We start from the raw sequence: 23,671 nt of genomic DNA on the forward strand, positions 1-23,671 counted from the left end.
GGGAAGAAGGTTTGACAAGAGCACCAGAAATGAAACCAAGTTATTTCTTGGCTCGAAGGGCTCGGCGCATAGCTCTAGACCAGGTGGGATAGTTACGGTGGTGGAGTAAATCGGGAACCAAAGTGACGGCGGGACTGTCGCTGTGGTCAAGCCGGAAAGGATTGGTGGGATCGGCAAGGTTAAGGTATGGATTAGAGGTGTTGAGGTTACAGATTTGGGCGAATCAGGAGGGGTTGAAAGTCCAAAGTTTCCATCGATGATTCCTCTCAAGGTGCTCTGATACATGTAACAGAACAAAAAGAAAGTGCAGAAAATGCACCAAGAAGAATGAAACCAGAGTAGAGAGGTCAAGAGCGAGGAGAAGATGAAATACTGTTATTCCCCTTTCTGAATATCGAGTACAGTAGCCCAAGGCTATGCTATATACAGTTAACAAATGTAACAAACTAACCGTCTATACAAATCAATGAATGCCATCTGTAAGTAAAGAAATATATAAAGGAAAAAAAATAAAGTAGCAGCTTATATACAAATAAACTACAGCTACTACATGTCGTTTTATATTTGTCCAGTGTCCTCTAACATGATGTGGCTTTTACATACTCATTTTAATTAACATATTTAGTATTCTTTAATCTGTAATTAAATGAGAAACCCTGGCCATGCTGGCTCGTCATTGTATATATAGTTGTTTACCTTCATAAGTGTTGTGCTTGTACGCATATTCCAATCTAACTGTTTAAAAGAAAGATTATCCTTAATCACTAGCTAGCTAGGGTCAAGTTCATTGAAAGTCAAACAGATAAGAGGAAAGGCATGTGGAAAGAGTGATGAAATAAGATTCCACTGTTATATCAACATGAAATCTTTAATATTATAGAAAGAAATGTATTACATAATAATTAGGTAAACTTTGTCTTTGATTCTAAAATATTTGATAAAAGAAAGCCTCCTACATGGATCCATCCAATAACAACGGAAATTTTAAACACTCCCTGTCGTATATACCAAGCTTAAATTTTAAGTGGGATGACAAACTTAATATGTATCAAAGACAAAAGTCTCAAGTTCAAATCCCCATATACAAACCTGGATACGGAAAAAAAAACCAAAAAAAAAAAAAAAAAATATGTTAGGGGTCTATTAGTCCAATATATGTTGAGCCCTCACCAATAAGCTAAGCTTTTAGATGGGATGGTAACTTAGCAGTAACAAGGTGGTGTTTGCATCAACTTTTAGCGTTGACTTTTTTCTTTATATAATTATTTCCTAGTTCATAGACTTTTAATTACTTATCCTACGGTTGAGAACACATGTAATGTCCAATACTTAAACCTAGTTAAGTAGTTTAGCGAGATTAAAGTTAGCAACTATTCGTTATAACGTTAAAATGAAATATATAAAGGCATGTGAGGGAAAAAAAAAAAATCAGTGATGAAATAAGATTCCACGGTTAATCACGTCATGAAATATTAATATATAGAAAAGAAATACATTACAGATAGATTACGTCAAATTGTCTTCTAATATATAAATATTAATTGGATAAAACTTCCCCACATTGATCCATTAGTGATAATGGAAATTATAAACATTTGTTTCATATATATATCAAGATTCTCTACTTATTTAAGGAATCCTCAGCGTAGGATTCTTTTGAGAATGCAGATTAAGGTTATGTCTGATCCATCTGGATCCATCAACTACGAGATGCCTTGTCCAATTTTTATGACTTATGTTGTTTGATCCAATACAACAGTCTATGTAGTATTTCGGTGGAGACTACGTCGGAGTGTGTGTCATCTTGCAGTACAAATAGATGACAAAATAAAACTTAAATGTCGGTGAGAGAGAACATATATAAAATAACATTACCCTATAATAATATTGTTTACAATTATGGAACACACTCCCACTAGCAACCCCTTTATCATTATAATTTCCTTTTCTATTTTTAAGATTATATTCTTTCAATTTATACAAAGTTGAGAGTAGACAATATTTGAAACTTGTGGAGATGAATGAGAATTAGAATGGCATATGATTCTCATTAATATGGATTATAATATGTTCAAATTTTCAATCTAAACAAGAGAAAAGTGAGATTAAAGTCAACCATGATGTCATGTTATAAGTTATAACGTTAAAATGAAATAAGATTTCACTGTTATGTCAGACATGAAATCTTAGTATACTAAAAAGAAATATATATATAGATAGCTACGTGAAATTATCTTTAATTAAAAATATTAATTGGATAAATTTGCCCGCACATTGACCCATCTAGTAACAATGGGATATGTAAACACTCCGTCATATATATACAAGGTTCCTCTTTAAAAGTGAATTTATTAAGCAATCCTAAACAAAAGATTAGGCATGGCAATGGGGCGGGGCAGGGATCTCATTCACGTACCCATCCCCCACCCATCCCTGTTATGGGAATAACATGAATTCCCCTTCCCCGCCCAAAGGGGAATGTTGGAGGTCTGTCCTCACCCCTTTATTTACATAAACATAAATTAATTTGAGCATTAGCAAACACAATAGTTAATTCTGTTCATATAACAAATACTTAAATTAATCGTTTAAACATAATTAATTATACATAAATATGGGTTAGGGTTATTCTTGTTCAATTGTTTAAGATGAGGGAAATTGGGAAAATATGGGTTTATATAGATAAAATAATTGTGTAATTAGGTGAAAATATAGGTATTAGTGAGAAGTGTATATATATATATAATTTTAAATTATATCGGGCCGGGGGGGGGGGGGGGGGGGGGGGGGGGGGGGGGAAGACATCACCCACCCCGGCCCCATCCCCGAGGAGGGGGATTAAAACACCCCCACCCTCGCCCTATCCTCGAAAAAAATGAGGCTTCCCCACCCATATGGGGCAGGGCAGGACGGGTCCCCGAAATTCCGAAGAACATTGCCTGCTTACAAAAGATTCTTTTGGAGGATGCAGAGAGCTAGTTTGTTCCCTCTGCATTTCTCAAAGGAAGTAATTAAAGATTAGCAACCATAACTAAATAAGGGAACAATTAAATTACGATCATGTTTTGTAGTTCTCTCTCTCTCTCTGTCTCTCTCTCTCTCTCTCTCTATATTTATATATATAGTTTTCAAATAAAATTGACTTTTGATTTGTCAGGATTTGTAATGAATTATAGAATACGGAACTTTGCTGCTCTTCTTCATGATTTGTCATCTACTTGAGTCACTGATGCGGCAAGTAAAACATTTTAATTAACATATTCTATTATTAAAATCACTAGCTAGTTAGGGTCAATTTAAATTGAAAGTCAAATGATAGAGGAAAGGCATAAGGAAAGGCGTGTGGAAAGAGGGAATAAATAAACCTCAAGGGGTTGTGTTGACAATCAAAGAGATTTATTCACTTTCGTGAGTTACAGGCTTCACAACCTTGGAGCCAGCTACCATAATAATATTATGACTTACATAGTCATTTGAGCTTGTAAGGTGTTCAATGGAATCCGTAGATTAGTACAAAATAGTTAGGAAAATTTTGTCTTCTAATTCTAAAATATTTGATTAAAAAAAAAAAAAAAAAAAAAAGCCTCCTACGTGATCCATCGAATAACAATGGAAATTTTAAACACTCCTTGTCGTATATATCAAGATTCCTCGTAATTAGTTAATATGAATTTTTGAATAATTAAATAACGGAATTAAATAAGAATTAATCTCTGTTCCCTTTCCTTAAATATTCACAAGTTGCTTGTATTTAATTACAATGTTAACCAAGATTTAAAAATAGAATATGTTAAAATGCCAGGCAACAGGTTGATGTCTGCACCACTTTTAGCATTCATTTTTTTAATAATTATTTTCAAAGTTCATAGGCTTTTAATTAACTATCCTACGGTTGAGAACACTATAATATCCAATACTTAAACTAGTCTAGATCGAATATTTTATATGAATATATTTTATTTTATTTTATTAACGCTATAGTACTGAAACTGGTTTAGCCTTGCAAAATTTTTCATGGTGGATTAGAGAATTGTATTAGATTAGCAATAACTAATAGCAACCTCTTCTTTAATTGTTTTCTTGATTTTCAAAAGTTAATGTGTTTCTTATCTAATTAAGATTTATTTAACAACAAAAAAAGGATTTTAATGAAATTAATTATTGATTGATATAAAACAGTGGTTAAGAAACCGAAGAGATGATTATGGTAAATGATTAACACTAGAAGAAGCATCTTAAACGAAGCCACAAGATTGCCGGTTTTGGACAAAATTTCGTCATATTCACTGTTGAACGACGCTGGAAATTCTCTAAAGCACATGTTACCTATCAAACAATTTCTAATTACAGATTAAAGAAAAACTATAGTTATGACTGACGTTAATTAATTAAGTGGGGGACGTTTACTTAATAAGAGAATATGTTTAACTAAAATGAGTAGTATGTTAAAATACCACAGCACATCAGTGACTCAAGTAGATGACAAATCCTGAAGAAAAGCAGCAAAGTTCCGTATTTCGCGAGATTAAAACGAACCAATATTGACATGTTATAATGGTCAAATAAAATAGATAAAGGCATGTGAAAAGAGGAGAGAGAGAGAGAGAGAGAGAGAGTGATGAAATAAGATTCTAAGGTTATTTATTTCTTGGTGGAAACAACAAGAATTGATGTGATTGTGTAATCAGGGACGTAAGACACTATACATATGAGTTTAATTGAACTCACTCAAACTTTGAAAAAAAATATTTATAATATTTAAAATTTTGACTCCACTTAAATTCATATTAAACTCACTCAAACTTAAAAAAAAAAAAAAAAGGTTTTTATTTTTATAATATATAATTTGACCTAACTTAAATTTATATTGACTCCACAAAATTTCATATAGATTTATCAATTTAAATACATCATTGTGTTACTGTGATAATGCATGCCAAGAAATTGGATAGCCTAACTTCCAACTAAAATTGTACATTCAGATTTCAGGACTTGTAATTGAATTATAAACTACGGAACTTTGTTGCTATTCTTCAGGATTTGTCATTACTTGAGTCACTGATGGGGCATTTTAACATACCCATTTTAATTAACATATTCTATATTTAACAAACGTCCCCCCACATAACGATAGGTAAACTTGTCTTCTATTTCTAAAATATTTGATAAAAAAAAGACCTCCCACATTGATCCATCTAATAACAATGGAAATCTTAAACACTCAATGTCGTATATATCAAGATTCCTCGTAATCAGAAATTGGATTCTCCAATAAAAAGTAATCTAGATTGACAACATAATAAATAACGGAATTCAATTTAAGAATTAATCCCTGTTCCTAGCTGTACAATTCATGCTGGGACGAGCTTCCTCTTTGTCCTTATTCACATGTTGCCTGTATAATTACAATTGTTAACCCAAGATTTTAAAAACATAGTATTTAAGACCAACTACATAATATGTTTAATTAGCAAAGTATGTTTAAATGTTAAGTTGCCATTCCAATTAAACTGATAGGTGACAAATAATACTGAACAATTATATAACATTAAATGTTGGTGAGAAAGAACAATTTTATGTTCTTTCAATTATAAAAAGGTGAGAGTATTAGACAATGTTTGATCACTAGTGGAGGAATGAGACTTAGAATGGGATATGATTCTCATTAATATTGGATTGTAATATCTTTCAAATTTTCAATCTAAACAACGGAAAAAAATGAGATTAAAGTCAACCATTATTGTCATGTTATAGTTATAACGTTAAAATAAAATAAGATTTCACGTTATGTCATGATATGAAATCTTTCATATAAAAAAAAAATATATATTATATCATAGCTATGTGAAATTGTCTTCTAATTATAAAATATAATTGGATAAAATTTGTTCCCATATTGACCATCGAGTGACAATGGGATATGTACAAACACTCCTTGCTATATATATATATATATCAAGATGCCTCTTTAAAATGAATTTATTTAAGCAATCCTAAACATAAGATTCTTTGGAGGATGCCGAGCTAGTTTGTTCCATCTCCAAAGGAAGTAATTAAAGATTAGCAGCTATAATTAAATAAGGGAACAATTGAATTTAGGAATCCCATTTGTAGCTCTCTCTCTCTCTCTTCTCTTTATATATATAGTTTCAAAAAAATTGTACATTTTGATTTGTCAGGATTTGTAACTGAATTATATAACTACAGAACATTGTTGTTCTCTTCAAGATTTGTCATCTACTTGAGGCACTGATGTGGCATTTCAACGTAATCATTTTAATTAACATCTTATTTATAAGTAGATTAATTGACGTCTATTATAACTATATTATTTCTTAACCTGTTATTAAATTAGAAAAACCTGGCCCATGCTGGCTCCATCACTGTATTATTTGTCATCTTGATAATGTGCTTCTCTGTGCGCATATTCCAATCTGACTGTTAAAAGAAAGATCATCCTTAAATCACTGGCTAGCTAGGGTCAAGTTCAATTAAATGTCAAATAGATAGAGGAAAGGTATGTGGAAGAGTGATGAAATGAGATTCCACTGTTATATCAACGTTGAATCTTTATATTATAGAAAGAAATATATTACAGAATCGTTAGGTAAACTTGTCTTCTAATTCTAAAATATTTGATTAAAAAAAGCTTCCTACATTGATCCATCCAATAACAATGGAAATTTTAAACACTCATTGTCGTGCATATCAAGATTCCTCCTAATAGTAATCTAGATTCTCCAATAAAAAGTAATCTAAATAAGACGGCATAATTAAAGGATTTAAATTTAACAATTAATCCCTGTTTTCTAGCTGTACATTCATGCTGGGACGTGGCTTCCTTTTCTCCTATCCACAAGTTGCCTGGGACGTGATTTTAAAAATGTAATGTGTTGCTAAAGAGACCAAAAACGAAAAACGAGCCAAACAAGACAGCATCCAAATAGCAGATAAATCACAAGAATAAACAGATAATGAACTGAAAAATAAAAGGCACAATGATTTATAGTGGTTCGATAATCTTTACAGATTACCTATATCCACTCTTCAGGACAATAAGCAGATTTTGCTATAAGAATAAAGATCCTTACAGAGGTATACGCTCAACCTTTACATAGTGCACAAAAAACCCTCTGCAATAACCCAGATCTCCTCACCTCTCATACATCACACACAATAACCAAAGTATTAGGGACTGATTTATACAGAAAGTGTAGCAGAAAGAATAAAACAGCTAAGGCCTACCACGACCGTTGATTCCATCAACACTCCTCAGATTTCTAGCGCATCTAGCAGTTTGTAACAAACTTTCTCTCTCTGTTAACCAAGAGAGAAAGTTGGAAGGAAACGAAAATGAACAAACCTAATTTGAATTAGGTTTATTGAAGCTTGGATATGACAAGGATTGCCCCTTAGCTTTTAGCATATAACTTGACTGCCAAGTGTTTTTGACTTCACGTGAGCAAGAATCAATTGCCCTCACAACATAATGTTTAAGACCAACTTTGAATTTGTTTAATTTAAAAAATGTAACAGGGTGGTGTCTGCACCAACTTTTAGCATTGATTTTTAATATATTTTTCAAAGTTCTAGGCTTTTAATTAAATTATCCTACGGTTGAGAACACATATAGTATCCAATACTTAAACCTAGTCTAGATCAAATATTCATATGAATTATCTTTTATTTTATTTTATTAACGCAGTAAGACCTACTGAAACTGGTTTAGCCTTGAAAAAATTTCTTGGTGGATTAGAGAACTGTATTAGATTTAGCAATAATTAACAGCAACCTCTCTTTGACAATTTCTCTTACTTTTCACAAAAGTTAATAGTTGTTATAAATGGTTCAACATGATATTGTCTGTTTGGCACTAAAGGGCCTCATGGTTTTGTTTTTGGCTTCAAGCCCAAAACGCATCATGTTGGGTTAAAGCCTATAGCCTTGTATATACATGCATCCCGTCTCACACGGAGCGATATGGGACTTCACAACACACCTCTCATCGCGATCTTACTGATAACATATTATAAATAGCCTAACATGATATTGTCAGCTTTGACACTACCAAGCCTTACAGTTTTGTTTCTGGGCTTCAGGCTCAAAACACGTCATGTTGGGTTAAGGCCAATAGCCCCAATATACTACATACACCCCTTCTCACACGGAGCGATGTGGAACTTTACAACACATCTCTTTATCATGATCGTGCTGACAACGTGTTATAAATAGACCAACATAATATTGTTCGCTTGGTCTATAGGGCCTCATGGTTTTGTTTCTGGGCTTCAGGCCCAAAACGCGTCATGTTGGGTTAAGACCTATAACCCTATATATACAACACACACCCTCTCACACGGAGAGATGTGGGACTTCACAACAATAGTTTTTTCTTATTAATTAAGATGATTTAACAACAAAAATGAATTTTATTGAAATTAATGATTTATTGATTTAATATTAACTTTGGTGCCAATACTAAATCCTATTTATTGCACTAAAAGGGACGCCGCTCTAAGAGCAGTCCTACACAGGAGATGCAACAATGACTGCCTATAGGAGATAGTGTGAGGAAGAAGAACGGGGACTTGGACTCCCATTAATTAAAAAGAAACCAAAGGGAAATCCTTAATCTTTGTGGAGATAACCGGAAGCCAGATCGGGAGAAACGGGGAGGGTTCTTCCTTAATTAAGAGGAAAAACTAGAGACAGGAAATGCTTCTATTATGTTATGCGAAAACTATTACTTTTACCAAAAAGATGATTAGGCTAAATGATTAACACTATGGAATAAGCATCTAAAACGACGCCACAAGGTTGTCGGTTTTGGAGAATATTGTTGTATTCATTTTGAACAACGCGAAATAATGTGCCATAATTTTGTCGTATAACATTGGTTGTTGTATAGACGAGACGACGCAATATGTTGCATCGTTTTTCGGGATTAGAATACAATGTAAATTTATGTGTCTAACGTGGTCAACTAGCTCTAGTAATCCATCGAATATACGGCAAAAAATATGCGTAATACTTGGATAAATTGAACGACGTGGCAGTTCGTGTAGTATTTCGATGGAGACTACGCCAGAGTTTATGCGTCATCTTACCGTACAAGATGTCTATAATACTTAATGTTGGTGAGAAAGAACAATTACAAGGTTTTAAAATCCGACCCGGAGGTGACCCGATCAGGTTATTAGGTTGGCCGGTCAAATCAGTTCAATCATCGAGTGGAATAGTGATGTCATCATGCGATGTTAGCAGCATGATGACATCATTCTGACGTTAACACGACATAAAAAATAATAAAAATACAGTTCACTCGTTGGATTGAATCAGTTGGATTGGAGGTTTGTCACAAAAAACCGATCCAACCGCGGTCTAAAGTGGGTTAATTAATAAATCTGATTTTTTTTTACATGAATCGACCCAGTCTGACCACTGGTTCTTGGTCGAACCGGTTCAACCGGTCGGGCTGGACCAAGTTTTAAAAGCTTGAACATTATATAACGTTAACTATAATAAAATTGTTTACCATTGTGGAACACACTCCCATTGGCAGCACCTTTATCATTATGATTTTTTTCTTTTTTTTTTAAGATTTATATCTTTCAATTTATCAAAATTAGGGTATTAGACCTTGTTTGATTTGTGGAAATGAATGAGAATTAGGATTAGAATGGGGTAGTGGGTTCTCATTAATCTTAGATTGTAAATTTGTAATGTATTTCAATCCAAAAGCTAGAAAAGCGAGATTAAAAAGTCAGCCACTATTGTCTGTTATAACGTTAAAATGAAATAAGATTTAACTGTTACATCACGGATGAAATCTTTAATTGAAAAGAAATATATATATAGAATAGATACGTGAAATTGTTCTAATTATAAATTATAAATTAGAAAAAATTTGCCCCCACATTGCTCCATCTAGTGACAATGGTATTATATCACATCGCTGTCATTCATATATATATATATATAATATATAAGTTCCTCTAAAATTGAATTAATCTAAGCAATGCTAAACACAAGTTTCCTTTGGGGGATGCAGATAATATATATATATATAGATTCCTCGTTAAAATTGAATTTATTTAAGCAATCCTAAACACAAGTTTACTTTGGGGGATGCAGATTAAGAGCTAATTGGGATTGCTAATTTGATCCATCTGCCTTCTCGAAAGGAATTAAATAAGGGAACAATACGTTAGGAATCCCGTGTTGTAGACATGTTTTGACGTTCACATGCCTATTTAATTAACAATTGTTAACCCAAGATTTAAAATATATATATATATATATATATATTATATTAAGAGAAAACTATAAAATATGTTTAAAAGGGTGGTGTCTGCACCAACTTTTAGCATTAATTTTTAATTAAGTGCATAAGCTTTTAACTTATCCTACGGTAATCCTGAAACCTGGATTAGATCGTATATTTTATATGAAATATCTTTAATTTAATTTTTATTATCAAATCAAATTATGTATTCTTAATATTAAGGCAGTTAGACCTACTGAAATTGGTTTAGCCTTGTAAAAATTTTCTTGGTGGATGAGAGAATTGTATTAGATTAGCAATAATTAATAGAAAAACTCTTCTTCAATTGATTCACCAAAGGTAATAGCCTTTCTTATCTAATTAAGATTGATTTAACAATTAAAAAAGGATTTAATGAACTAATTGATTTAGAATAATATTACACATACAAAACGTGTATACAAACTCATACATAAAAAGTAACGACAGTACTCTGATATTGCTATGTCATTCACCATCATTAATGTGTCTTTTCCAAGTTGATTATTTTATAATTAATCTAATCATATTCTGATACAAAATTTTGTATGAAAGATTTTTATAGACTCTTTGTATGGTAGTATTTTTTTGATTAATATATAACAGTGGTTTAAAAACTACAAGAGATGATTATGGAAAATGATTAAGCATATAAACATACACAAAAATAGAATAATATATAAATAGAAAGGCTTTATATTAATATTAAATCGACAAAGCTTCAAATGCTACGTAATTAATTAATCTAATACATCAAATTCAAAATAATGCATGACAGAAGACATGGTTTGTATAAAAGTGAGTATCAAGAGAACAGCAGCAGCAACAGTTGCTGTACCTCTCCAGATATCGCTAAAATACATTCTTTTCAATTTTGCCCTGTTTTGGTTATATGGATCATCATAGTATGCCCTCTATCCTGATAAATTTATGTAATGATTTCCAGCTAAAGGAATTTCAATTGCAATTTGTTAAACAAATTTGCTAATGCCTCACTGTCGCCCATCTCGTTCCAAATAATTTCCTTATCTACAAGCAAATGCGCATCCCTTTTGTCTTCGATAAGAGAGCCTAATAGTAAAACATAATCACAGGCGATAGTTTGAAATGGATAGCAACATTGCTCCAAAGCCATTAATTCGAAATTCAGTATCTGTCTTGTGGTTAACGGTTAATTTTGGTATTGTCAACTCGCCTTCTTCAAATCTGATCCCAAGTCGGCATCCCCCTCTAGGAGCACGTTTAAATTTCACTCTGATTCATGTAGCTTTGTGGCACAAGGTATAGAAACATCATCATCTTCATGATCAATCTCATGTGCTGGGAACTTTTCCAGTAGAATAGCTCTATGCAAAGCGGTGAAAGTTTAAACATTTTTTGTCACGTACACTAGCACCAACCCTCCGAAACCTGAAGAAGTTAATACAAAATAATGAACGAAGGAGATATGGCAACAACTTGTATAATCCCTAAGTAAAAAATATGGAAGTTGATTTTCCATTAATAGCAAGTCCGACTTTAAAGCATATTTTGCGCTGGTATACGTAAAAAATGTCACTTCCAACATCTCTCTCAAAATCCTTTATAAGGAGCTCTATGATAAAAATAGCATCACGTAGAATCATCTCTACATACGCGCAACTCTCAAGTTGACAGGCCTCTTGAGTAGCTCTCTCGAATCGTTTTTCTTGGTCTTTGATAAAGTTGAAAACTTCGTCAAATTTCTCGCGAGTGTTCGGTCGCGTAAGGCTTTTACATACCTCGATTTTTTCTTTCCATGTCTTTAATTTACCATTTGGAAAAGGGCCTATTGAAACCATTTTAGGAGTATAGGCTTTTGCATTTCCTTTACGAATACTTTCAGGGACTATAAATAAACACTTTGAAAGATCAGGCTCCCAATCTTCCTTAATGTCAATTAGCCAATTATTGACTGATCCTCGTTAATGGAAGAACTCATCTCCATGTTCATACTGTAGTACATCCTAGTAATAACATAACAACAATGATAAAATTAAACCTCAAACATAGATAATTTTTGTCTTTGATATTAAATAATTACATAAAATAGTATTTAGAATTTATTTATGAATATATTAGACAGATTGTGCATAAACCTTGGTTCTACTTATCTTGGATATATACCTCTTAAATATGCCCAATTATATTAGGGATTACGTTAAACCCGCTAAATATTGGTAACTACCCAAGCCCCAGCAGTTGCCAGTCAAAACTGTTTAACGGATAAAGAGTAAAAGAATAAATGTACGTAAATTTTTATAATAATTAAGGGTAATTATTTACACCCCTTAAAACTATTTTAGAGTTAGAAATTATAGGACGCGTTTGGTTTATTATTCCTATCCATATTCTCAATCTTATTCCCAAAATATTGTTTATTTAATTATTTAGGAAATATATTTTATTTTTAATTATTTTAGACCCCTTAAGTTTATTAATTTCATTAATACCCAAAAAAAGTTTAAAAATTAACACAAAAATACCCCGACCACCCGTAGTTGCCAGATTCCGGCAACCACGTCGGTGACCAGAATCTGTCACAACGGCCTAAAAACAACCAAAAATGGCCAGTAATTCGTTGATGATGGCAAAGAAATGGCGTCGTTAACGGCCAGATCTGGCCGTCGATCTGGCTTTTTCCGGCCAAATCCGTGGTGGATCTGGTTGGAAAAGGTCAGATCGATGCACGTTTGGCCAGATTCTACCGATCTGCGTCCTAAACGCCATATTCCGACCAAATTCCGGCAGTGGTGACCAGAATTTGGCACTATGGGGGGGAGGGGTGTTTTATAATTTTACAAAATTTTGATATATTGGAGCATTTAGTTAATTAGCAAACATAAGGGGTTTTTTCTAAATTTTAAATTTTACTCGTAATAATCACTTATTCAACTATCCAGTATTATATCCAAAATCATATCTAAATAATAAACCAAACGCACTCATAGATATATAGATCACTTTTTTTTTTTCATTTTCTTTGTAAGCCTATACATTGATATTCATAATTACATTTTATTTATTCAGGTTTATTAATTTTTTAAACCAAACTATTAATTTTTCTGTACCAAAATGATAAAAAGAAGAACAAACAATACAATTAAAATAATGAAATAAGTGAGCATTCGAACCTGAATATTTAGGCCAGAAATTAATAAGTAGTCGATCCCTACCAACACATCATATACACTTAAAAAAGACAGAGAGAAATATCAAAAATAATGTGAAAATTAAACCTAATCAGCTGAAGAAGGAAAAATAAAAAGAGAGAGAAACAGGGTGAAAGAGTTACCTTTTGGGTACCTGAGGTTGGGATGCAATACGCGAAAAGTAAAATTTGGAAAGAAAGCTGTAAGTGGAGTGTGGAGAGGGAAATTAAGCTGAAGTACTCTTAAAGAAAAAAGGGCTATGATATTTATACAAGAAGAATGACCTCAAGTCACGAAACAGTGAAACACCCCAGATCAATAGATCCCGAAAATTAGGCAAGTTGGCTCAACACCCCATAAAAAAGAAAAAAAAAATAGTTAAACACCTCCCCAGTCAAAAACGGAAGCCTTTACATATTAGTATCCCATTCCCAAGACCTCACAAGAAAAACAGCATGTGATCAATATTTTTGTTTTTAAAGAGTCATACGATTTTTAATTAATTTTCTACATCAATTTTTTATTACAGTGGCATGGCACCTCGCCCTCCGTTTGAAACACAAGGCTTATATATTTCTGACGACACAAACAATCTAGAATATTACGCAATCATATTGGTAATGGATCATGCTCACCGACACCGTCTAATGTTTGTTTGGAAAAGAGAAAAGGTTTAAGGTATATCTCTAAGGATGCATTTGGCACAAGAAATATTGTATTATTGAAAATATTTTTTTAATAAAAAAGTAGATTATTTTAAAAATTATTGAGAATGTTTAGAGAAATGTGTTTGATTAGTTTAAAATAAATTAGTATGTATATTACATTGATATGTTCGGTTGGAAGAAATAAATTGGTGGGTATATTATATAGATTACTATATTGTCATTCTTTTTAAATATTAATATAATATTATTTTTATTATTTTTTTTTTAATATTTTTTAACTTCCTATATTTAAGATTTTGGTAAAACACTCCGATCACATAAAAGTTTAATTTCTAACAAAATCATCTCACTTACCCGAAGCCATTGCCATCCATCAGTCACCACTATTAGTCGTCCTCGACAGTCATCAGAACAGTGCATGACTGATTAGATCTAATCAATCGTGCATTGATATGACCATTTCTGATCAGATCTAAGGCCAAAATCTAACCGTTGTTAGTCATTGAAATAACTTTTGCGATTAGCAATATTATTATTAATCAATATTTATATGAACGTGAAATTTATTATTTAACTAATACTAACGTAACTAAGTAAAGAAATTTTAAAGATATCGAAGTGATAATACTAGAGGACAAAAGATTTGGTTGCCCAAATAAAAATAAATTACGTGAGATTGTTGTAGATATAGACAAAACAAATATCATGTGGGATATTATTGCTTTAATTTTCCTGTATTGACTTGTCCACAGGGACAAAACAAGTAGAGAGTGAACATATAAATATATCAGAAAATGTAAATGCATTAGAAAGTATGTTCTTTTGATGTAAAAGTATCTTCTCACAAAAAAATATATCAGAAAATGTCTCTAAATAAAAGCAGCCTGCAGGCAGATGATATTGATAAGTGTGGCCTATAAGCATGAAATGGAGCAGATGATACTGATTAGTGTGGTCTATAAGCATGAAATGGATTACATGAACTTATTTCCACATTTTATGGATAAGTGGGCCATCAACCTTATCTCTTTCACATAGAAAACCACCAAATAATAATATTTAATTTCTACATTTATTATATCATAATAACTTCTAACTTATGATTGTATTTGAAAAATATGTATTTATAATCTCTTTCATTTTTATTTAGTACTTGTCTTGTTTATTATTAAGATCATTCATTAATACAAAATTTAAATTGTATTATTCAAAGTTTTACATCCAATTATTAATACTTCTTAATGTATTAATAACTACCTTTAAATTTGAAATAATACTTCAATGTAACACTTGACTTTATTGTTAATTATTAAATCGACAAAGCTTCAAATGCAACATAATTAATTAATCTAATACATCTATTTGATCAATTGCTGGACAGAATTCATGGCACTTATAATATTCATATACATCTATTTGATCAATTAATTTGATTCATGTTGCTTCGCCGCACAAGGTAAATCAATTTCAGAATATTCAAGATCATCAAATTTCTGGTCTCGGTAACTTTTCACTAGAGCACTTTTTTGCAAATCGGTGAAATGTTTAAACTCTTTTTGGTCAAGTACACTATCAAACATCGGATTCTTGAAGAATTTAAAACAAAGATCAATGAAGGAAGGCTACTGACTACTAACTTGTATAATCCCTCAAGTAAAAAATATGGAAATTGATTTTCCAGTAATTGCAAGTCAACCTTTAAAGCAATTATTTCTGCTGGTATAACTAACCGAAAGTCACTTTCATCTTCCTCAAAATTTCTCAAGAGGAGCTCTATGATAAAAATAGCATCATGTAGAATCATCATTACATACTCATAACTTTGAAGCCTACAGGTCTTGCATAACAATTTCATATATCTTGCGCATAGTCTCTGATGAAGGCTAAAACTTGCTCACCTTTCTCACAAGTTGTTCATTTGAAAAACGCCCTTACATATCTCCCTTTTTGCTTTTCCATGTCTTTTAATTCTTTTTTACCATAGTGAAAAGGGTCAATTGAAATTACTTGAAGAGTGTAGGTTTCTTCGTTGACTTTACGAATGCGTTTAGGGACTTTATAAATACAACACTCAGGACCAAGATCCAAGTCTCCCTTAATGTTTATCATCCAGTCTTTGTACTCATCCTCATAGACCTCTCCCTTTATGAAAGAACTCATCTCCATGTTCATATTGTAGTACATCCTAGTTAATAACATAACAGACAGGCCCTATCGTTATGATTCTTTCATTTGTTTTAATAGGATAAAGGGTAAAACAGTAAGTATCCCTAAATTTGTATAGTTATTAAGGATTAAACTTAATACACTTAGACCCTTTGAAACTCCAAAAGTTATCATATCTTCTATATGAGTGTTTGGTTAAAGGAATGTTGTATTACTGAGAATGTTTAGAAAAATGTGTTTGGTTGGTTGGAATAAATTAGTAGGTATATTATATTAATATGTTTGGTTGTGAGGAATGAATTGGTGAGTATGTTATATAAATTACTCAATTGCCTTCATTTTTAAATATTAATATATTATTTTTTTAATATTTTTTTAACCCCCTACATTTAAGATTTAGCTAAAACACCCCAATAACCAAAAAAGTTTAAAGCTTAACAAAAACACCCCCACCCACCCCAAGCCATTGTCAACGACGACAGTGGAGATCTTGTCGTGAAATGGTCACATTCCGGCCATGTATCACAGATCCATGGCTGGAAATGACCTTACCAACGCACAACCGGCCAGATTTGCACCATTCCGTTGCCGCTAACGGTTGACGGTTGGTCGTGGTGACCAGATCTGGCCACCACCCTTGGGTAATTTTTTTAAAATCCAGGAGTATTGATATCCTAAAAAAACTGTATATAAGATAAAATAGTATATGAATATATTCGTAAATTAATTTCAAAATAAGGTATTTTTATTCAAAAAATTTATTAATAAGGGGTAAAATTAGAAAAAAAATAAGATTACAAGTAATCTTAAAATACATAAGAAAATAGAAGTAATAAGATTACCTCATATATTACTAAAAATAATTACCATTAGTTTTGAAAGATTACTAAAATTATATATTACTTGACACACATTATCTATGAATCTCTTGTTACTCCAACCAAACACACCTTATAATTAATAAAACTATTCTTTACCAATTAATAGTCCCCCTCTTCCCCCAACAACAACTACTCACCCCCATGTAACTTTCTCCCGTCCCATCAAACACATCCCGCCCATGCCCAGCAACCCATCACTCCTTGTTGCCGCCCAACAACCCCAAAAAGACATCATTCCTACCCACTTCACCACGCAAAAACAATCCCGCAACACTAAAATCCTCAGTTAACAATAAAAAATAGTCACACATTAATTCTTTTGGGCTTTTTTTTCAGAGAAAAAAAAAATTAAAAAAAAAAAAAGAAAGAATGGGTATTGAGATTGTGCACTGAGATCAATAGAGGATAAGGCAGCCGTGACAGATTGAGGAGGAAGCGAGCGAATAATACAAGTGAGCGGTGAATTTTTTAATGTAAAGAAATAAGGGTTTCATAATGTATAGAGACGTGGTTTTGACAGTAAATCGATAGTTTTAGGATTTTGTTAAAGTTGAATAAAGCATAATATAGTTTACAAAAAAAATTCAGTTTTATATTTATATCACATTTTCTTGTTAGGGATATTTTAGACTTTACATAAAAATTCTGATTCTCTGTTAGGCTGAAGGACTATTTCGCTGGTGAAAAATAAAAGTGTCCTGCATTGTTATTGGAGGCAGAACTCAGGTACGTCTGAGTATTTACCTCCTTCCATGCATGAGTTATATATATATATATATATGCACTGAAGATGAAGAGGAAACATGAGGAAACATTAATAAATTCCTGTGAGCTTTGGCAGTAGGACACTGGTGCTCTCGATACGGACCAAACAACATTAATCTTTTTTCCGGCAAAATTAACCAGGTTCTCATGCACTTGTTTCATTACTTAATTTTTTTTAATGATTTGTTCGAGTTATTTACTTTTATGTATTTTTAATTTGTACAGACCTCTTTGAGGCTAGTTAGGTGGCTGTTTTGGACTGTAAATCCGTGCCTTCCTCTTGTTTTTGTTTAGCTTGGTTGCTTGGGCTTGTCCAAGGAAAGGATCCTCTTCTTGGGGATTCATTATTTTATTCTTTATCTATTGCCTTTACCCAAATTATATATATACATGTTCACCTTCATAATGTGTTTCCCTTCTTATCCGCATATTCAATCATTAAAATAAAAAATAATTACAGACGATCAAACCACTGGGGTCATGTTCAGTTGGTTAAAAAGAAAAAAGATCCAAAAAATAAAATTAATTACTTCGGTGTTGTTGGCCATTCGCTGCTGACAATTGTATGTGGTGGCTATCTGACAACTTACTCCATATGTTTTTTATTTTTAATTTATATGATTAATATTAATCGTTTAATTATTATTATAATAACAGAAGAAATTATGGAAGCAAGCAAGATTAGCCCCCAAACCTTTTAATTACTTTAGCTGTATGCCTGTGAATTCACGTGGTCACTTGCTTCATGGATATTCTCTTAACGCACATGTTGCCTATTTAGCAATTTCTAATTTACAGATTAAAGAAAGAGTAAAGACTATATTTATGACTGACGTTAATTAATTAAGTGGTGATCCATCTACTGACAATGGGATATATATCATGATTCCTCCTTCAAATTGAATTTATTAAAGCAATCCTAAGCACAAGGTTCCTTTGGAGTATGCAGAGCTAGTTTGATCCATCTGCATTCTCAAAAAAGGAAGTAATCAAGATTAGCAGCCATAATTAAATAAGGGAACAATATATATGGAAAGAGTTACAGAAATCTGCCATTATATACAATGTAGAGTCCAGGTTGGCGATCCTTGTGATCTGCCACCTCAGCATAGACAAACACACTTTAGAGATAAAACATAAAATTACAAGAAGTAATCTAAACTTCAGCTACTAACTTGTTGAATGGAAGAACAAATGAGAAATCCCTGCTGTTGATTGAAAAATGTTTAATTCGTTTTTCTTCTTCTTGAAATTGAAAAGTTGCCGTTTTAGTCTTTATAACTAACGGACTTAATGACAGAAACCACCTTCTGTTAGTAGCTTTAGCGGCTCATTTTTTTTTCATTATAAAACGCTGCGTATTTGTGTTTTACCTTATAACTAAAAACAAACAGAATTTACTCTTCACTCTTCACACACACACACGCACACGCACTATACATATATATATTGTGACTTTTCGTAGTGTATTTATGTATTTGCTCCCTGGAATTGTAGAACTCATTTGTGTATTTATGTAGTGTGGGTGAATTTTTAGTTAAGTCCCCTGTAGGTTAGTCAAACTATATCAAACCTCACTGTTTTGAAAAATAATTTGCAGCAATTCTGCGGTTATTTAAGAAATAATATATATATATACTGTTTCTCTTGTGCACATATTTCAATCCAACAGTTTAAAAGAAAGATTATCCTTAAATGATCACTGGTTAGCTTAGACTAGATCATATATTTTATATGAATTATATTTTATTTAACTTTTATTATCAAATCAAAATATGTTATTCTTAAGATTAAGGCAGTTAGACCTACTGAAATTGGTTTAGCCTTGCAAAATTTTTGTTGGTGGATTAGAGAATGGCATTAGATTTAGCAATAGAAAACCTCTTCGATCTTCAGTTATTTTCTGACTTTCACAAAACGGATTTAATGAAATGATTGGTTTAATAACAAACCGACAAGATGATTATGATAAATGATTAAACACATAAATTCATATAAAATATAAATGATACATAAATAGCAAGACCTTATTATAAATTATTAAATAGACAAGCTTTCAAATGCAAAATAATTAATTAATCTAATACATGTATTTCTAATGCGTGACAGAAGACATGGTTTGTATAAAAGTGAGTAGCAAGATTAAAGCAGCTGCAACAGTTGCTGTACCTTTCCAGAGATCACCGAAATACACACTTTTCAATTTTGCAGAGGTATGGTTCCAAGGATTATCATAGTGTGCTTTCAGTTGCTGAGAAATATCATTGTAATAAACTCTATTAATAGTAATTTGTGTGCAAAGGTTATTAAACAAACTTACTATTGCCTTACTGTCGCCCATACGATTGGAAATAATTCCCTCCTTAACAAGTAAATCCAAATCGCTTTTGTCATCGATAAGAGAGTCTAGTAGTTCAACATAATCACAGACGGGAGTAACATATGGATAGTGACATTGCTCCAAAGCCATTAAATTCCGAAGTATAGTTTCTGTCATGTTGTCAACTGGTAATGGCGGTATTTTCAACTCGTGTCCATCAAATCTTATGTCAAATAAGCTTTCCACTTGATCAGCACTTTTGAATTTCACTCCTGATTCACGTAGCTTCGCGGCACTAGGTAAATCAACATCCCTATATGCCTTATCGAACTTCGGTAACCTGTGTTCTGGGTAGCTTTTCTGGGTAGCTTTTCACTAGAGCAGCTCTTAGCAAATCGGTGAAATGTTTGATCTCTATTTGGTGAGGTACACTATCAAACATCCGATCGGGACCGCGGAAGAAATGACAAGAAAGAAGAATGAAAGAAGGGCTACTGACAACTAACTTGTATAATCCCTCAAGTAAAAAAAATGGAAGTTGATTTTCCAGCATTTGCAAGTCCAAGAATAAAGAATCTACTTCTGCTAGTATATTTAAAAAAAAGTCACTTGCATCATCATCATCATAATCCCTCAAGAGGAGCTCTATGATAAAAAGAGCATCACCTAGAATCATCATTACATACTCATGACTGTCGAGCTTACAAGTCTCTGAATAACAATTTCGTATCTGTTGTTCATGATCTTTGATGAAGACAAAAACTTCCTCACGTTTATCACGGGTTGTTCGTTTGAAAAATTGTCTTACATATCCCCCTTTTTGCTTTTCCATGAATTCTAATTCTTTTTTACCATAGTGAAAAGTGCCTATTGAAACTACTTGAGGAGTGTAGGCTTCTTTGTTTACGTTACGAATACGTGTAGGGACTCTATAAATACAACACTGATCGGGATCAGGCTCCATCTCTCCCTTAATGTCAATTAGCCAATCTTTGTACTGATCCTCACGGAACTCTCCTTTAATGGAAGAACTCAACTCCATGTTCATATTGTAGTACATCCTAGTTAATAATATCACAGACAATGATAAAATTAAACCTTAAATATAGATCATTTTGTCTGTGATATTAATGTTAATTAGATTACATAAACATAGGCATATGAGGGCATTAAATTCATTTGTTTCATTTGGTTAAAACTAAACAGTGGTTTACAATAATTACTGGTACTTGAGAGGGCTTGGACATTTAGGAAAAAATTGGGGGGCTTTAAAATTAATTCCTATATATGCAAGTATATCACATCACTTTAAATTAAAAAATAAATTTGAAAAAACTCACCAAATTCTTAATTAATAATATAATTGTGCACAAAATGATCATAAAAGTATCATAAACGGCACTAATTACTATCATTAACTAAAGGGTATAATTGAAACCTCACTTTTACATTAACAATATTTTGAGGGCTAATCTCGGTTCAACCCCTCAACTTTAGATGAGGAAATAATTTTTACCGCAGCACTTAACAAAATTTTTAGGGTTTAACGACCAAAAAAGACAAAAAATTTCAAATAAAAGTTAACACTTCCATGCAAGAAATAACTTTTTTGATAATATATATACATGCTCATACTAATTATATACGGTAGTTAGGAAAGTAATAATATTCATTCAATTTCATATATAATTATTGATTTCTTCCAACCAAAGTTAGTTAAAATACATGAAAGGTAAATAACTCGAACAATTCATTAAGAAAATGAAAGAAGTGCATGAGTACCTTGGTAATTTTGCCGGAAAAAAAGATATAATTGTCTGATTGGTATTAAGAGCACCAATGTCCAACGTCCCACAGCCGAAGCCCGAAGGAATGTATTAATGTCTTTGGTATCACTCTAGCTAGTCGCTCCCTCTCTCTTTGCAATGTGATTTCCTCTTCATCTTCAGTGTGCGCATATATATAATGTTTACCTTGATCATGTGCTTCCTTCTTATGCGCATAATCAATCATTAATATAAAATAAATTGCAATCAATTCAACCACTGGGGTCATATTGAAACCATAATTGCAATATTAAATATATTTTCCCAGTAATTTGATAAAATGAGTGTACTTTAATTCAGTGACCACCGTGCCCATTCATCAGTGCCAGCAGCGGAGTTGTTGGAAATTCTTTGCTGACGATTTGGTCAGCCAAAGTTATTAATTTTTTGGTGGGAGCAAGCAAGAATAGCGGCCAAAGGTAGGAACGGCTTAATTACATCGATATGAACAAAGGCCTTTAGCTGTATGCCTGTGAATTCACGTGGTAACGTGCTTCAATATTCTCTTAAAGCAAATTGTGCCTATTTAACAATTTCTAATTAACAGATTAAAGAAAGACTATAGTTATGACTGACGTTAATAATTAATTAAGTGGGGTTATTACTTAATAATAGAATATGTTTAATTATAAAGAGTATGTTAAAATATTAATGGGATAAAATTTGGCCCCCACATTAATCCATCTAGTGACAATGGGATTTATAAATGCTCGTTGTTGTATATATAACAAGATTCCTACTTACTTAATCTTTCCCTCCTCTAAAAGGAAGTAATCAAGATTAGCCGCCATAATTAAATAAGGGTACAATTAAATATAGGACTCCAGTTTTGTAGCTATATATATTTGTCTTCTCCCTATTCCCATGATGTCTATTTAATTAACAATTGTTCACTTAAGATTTAAAAAATATTATTTTTAAGACCAAGTGTAAAATATGTTTAATTAACAAGGCTATGTTAAAATGCCAGGTAATAGGGTGGTGTGTGCACCAACATTTAGAATTAATATTTTTCTAATAATTATGTAATTTTTTTATATGAATTATCTTTTACTTTATATCATCAAATTAAAATATGTTATATGTTAAGATTAAGGCTCACTGCCTCCTGAAATTGGTTTGGCCTTGCAAAATTTTTGTTGATGGATTAGAGAATTGTATTAGATTTAGCAATAATAGAAACCTCTTTGATCTTCAATTTTTTTCTCTAACTAACTCAAAAGTTAATAGTTTTTCTTATCCAATTAAGATTGATTTAACAATTAAAAACAGATTTAATGAAATGATTGAATTAGCCGAAGAGATGATTATGGTAAATGATTGAACACATAAACATACATAAAAAGTGAATAATATATAAATAGCAATAATTTATTATAAATTATTAAATTGACAAGCTTTCAAATACAAAATAATTAATTAATCTAATACATCTATTTCTAATGCGTGACAGAAGACATGATTAAAGCAGCTGCAACAGTTGCTATACTTGTCCGGAGATCACTGAAATACACACTTTTCAATTTTCTCTTCAAAGGCCACAGGAATGTATTAATTAATACTACAGTATCT

The 23,671-nt window shown here is 32.1% G+C and overlaps 1 protein-coding gene across 1 annotated transcript; it reads right to left on the reverse strand.

Moving 5' to 3' along the window:
* Positions 1-20,048: 20,048 nt before the first annotated feature.
* Positions 20,049-21,315, reverse strand: LOC116131837. Its single transcript, XM_031417504.1, has 2 exons — positions 20,883-21,315; positions 20,049-20,641 (listed from the first exon to the last, which is right to left on the reverse strand). The coding sequence occupies exons 1-2, from the start codon at positions 21,313-21,315 to the stop codon at positions 20,049-20,051; spliced, it is 1,026 nt and encodes a 341-aa protein (XP_031273364.1).
* Positions 21,316-23,671: the final 2,356 nt, after the last annotated feature.

This window comes from Pistacia vera, unplaced genomic scaffold, assembly GCF_008641045.1.
Source record: "Pistacia vera cultivar Batoury unplaced genomic scaffold, PisVer_v2 Contig244, whole genome shotgun sequence".
In the NCBI taxonomy this organism is placed as follows: domain Eukaryota; kingdom Viridiplantae; phylum Streptophyta; class Magnoliopsida; order Sapindales; family Anacardiaceae; genus Pistacia; species Pistacia vera.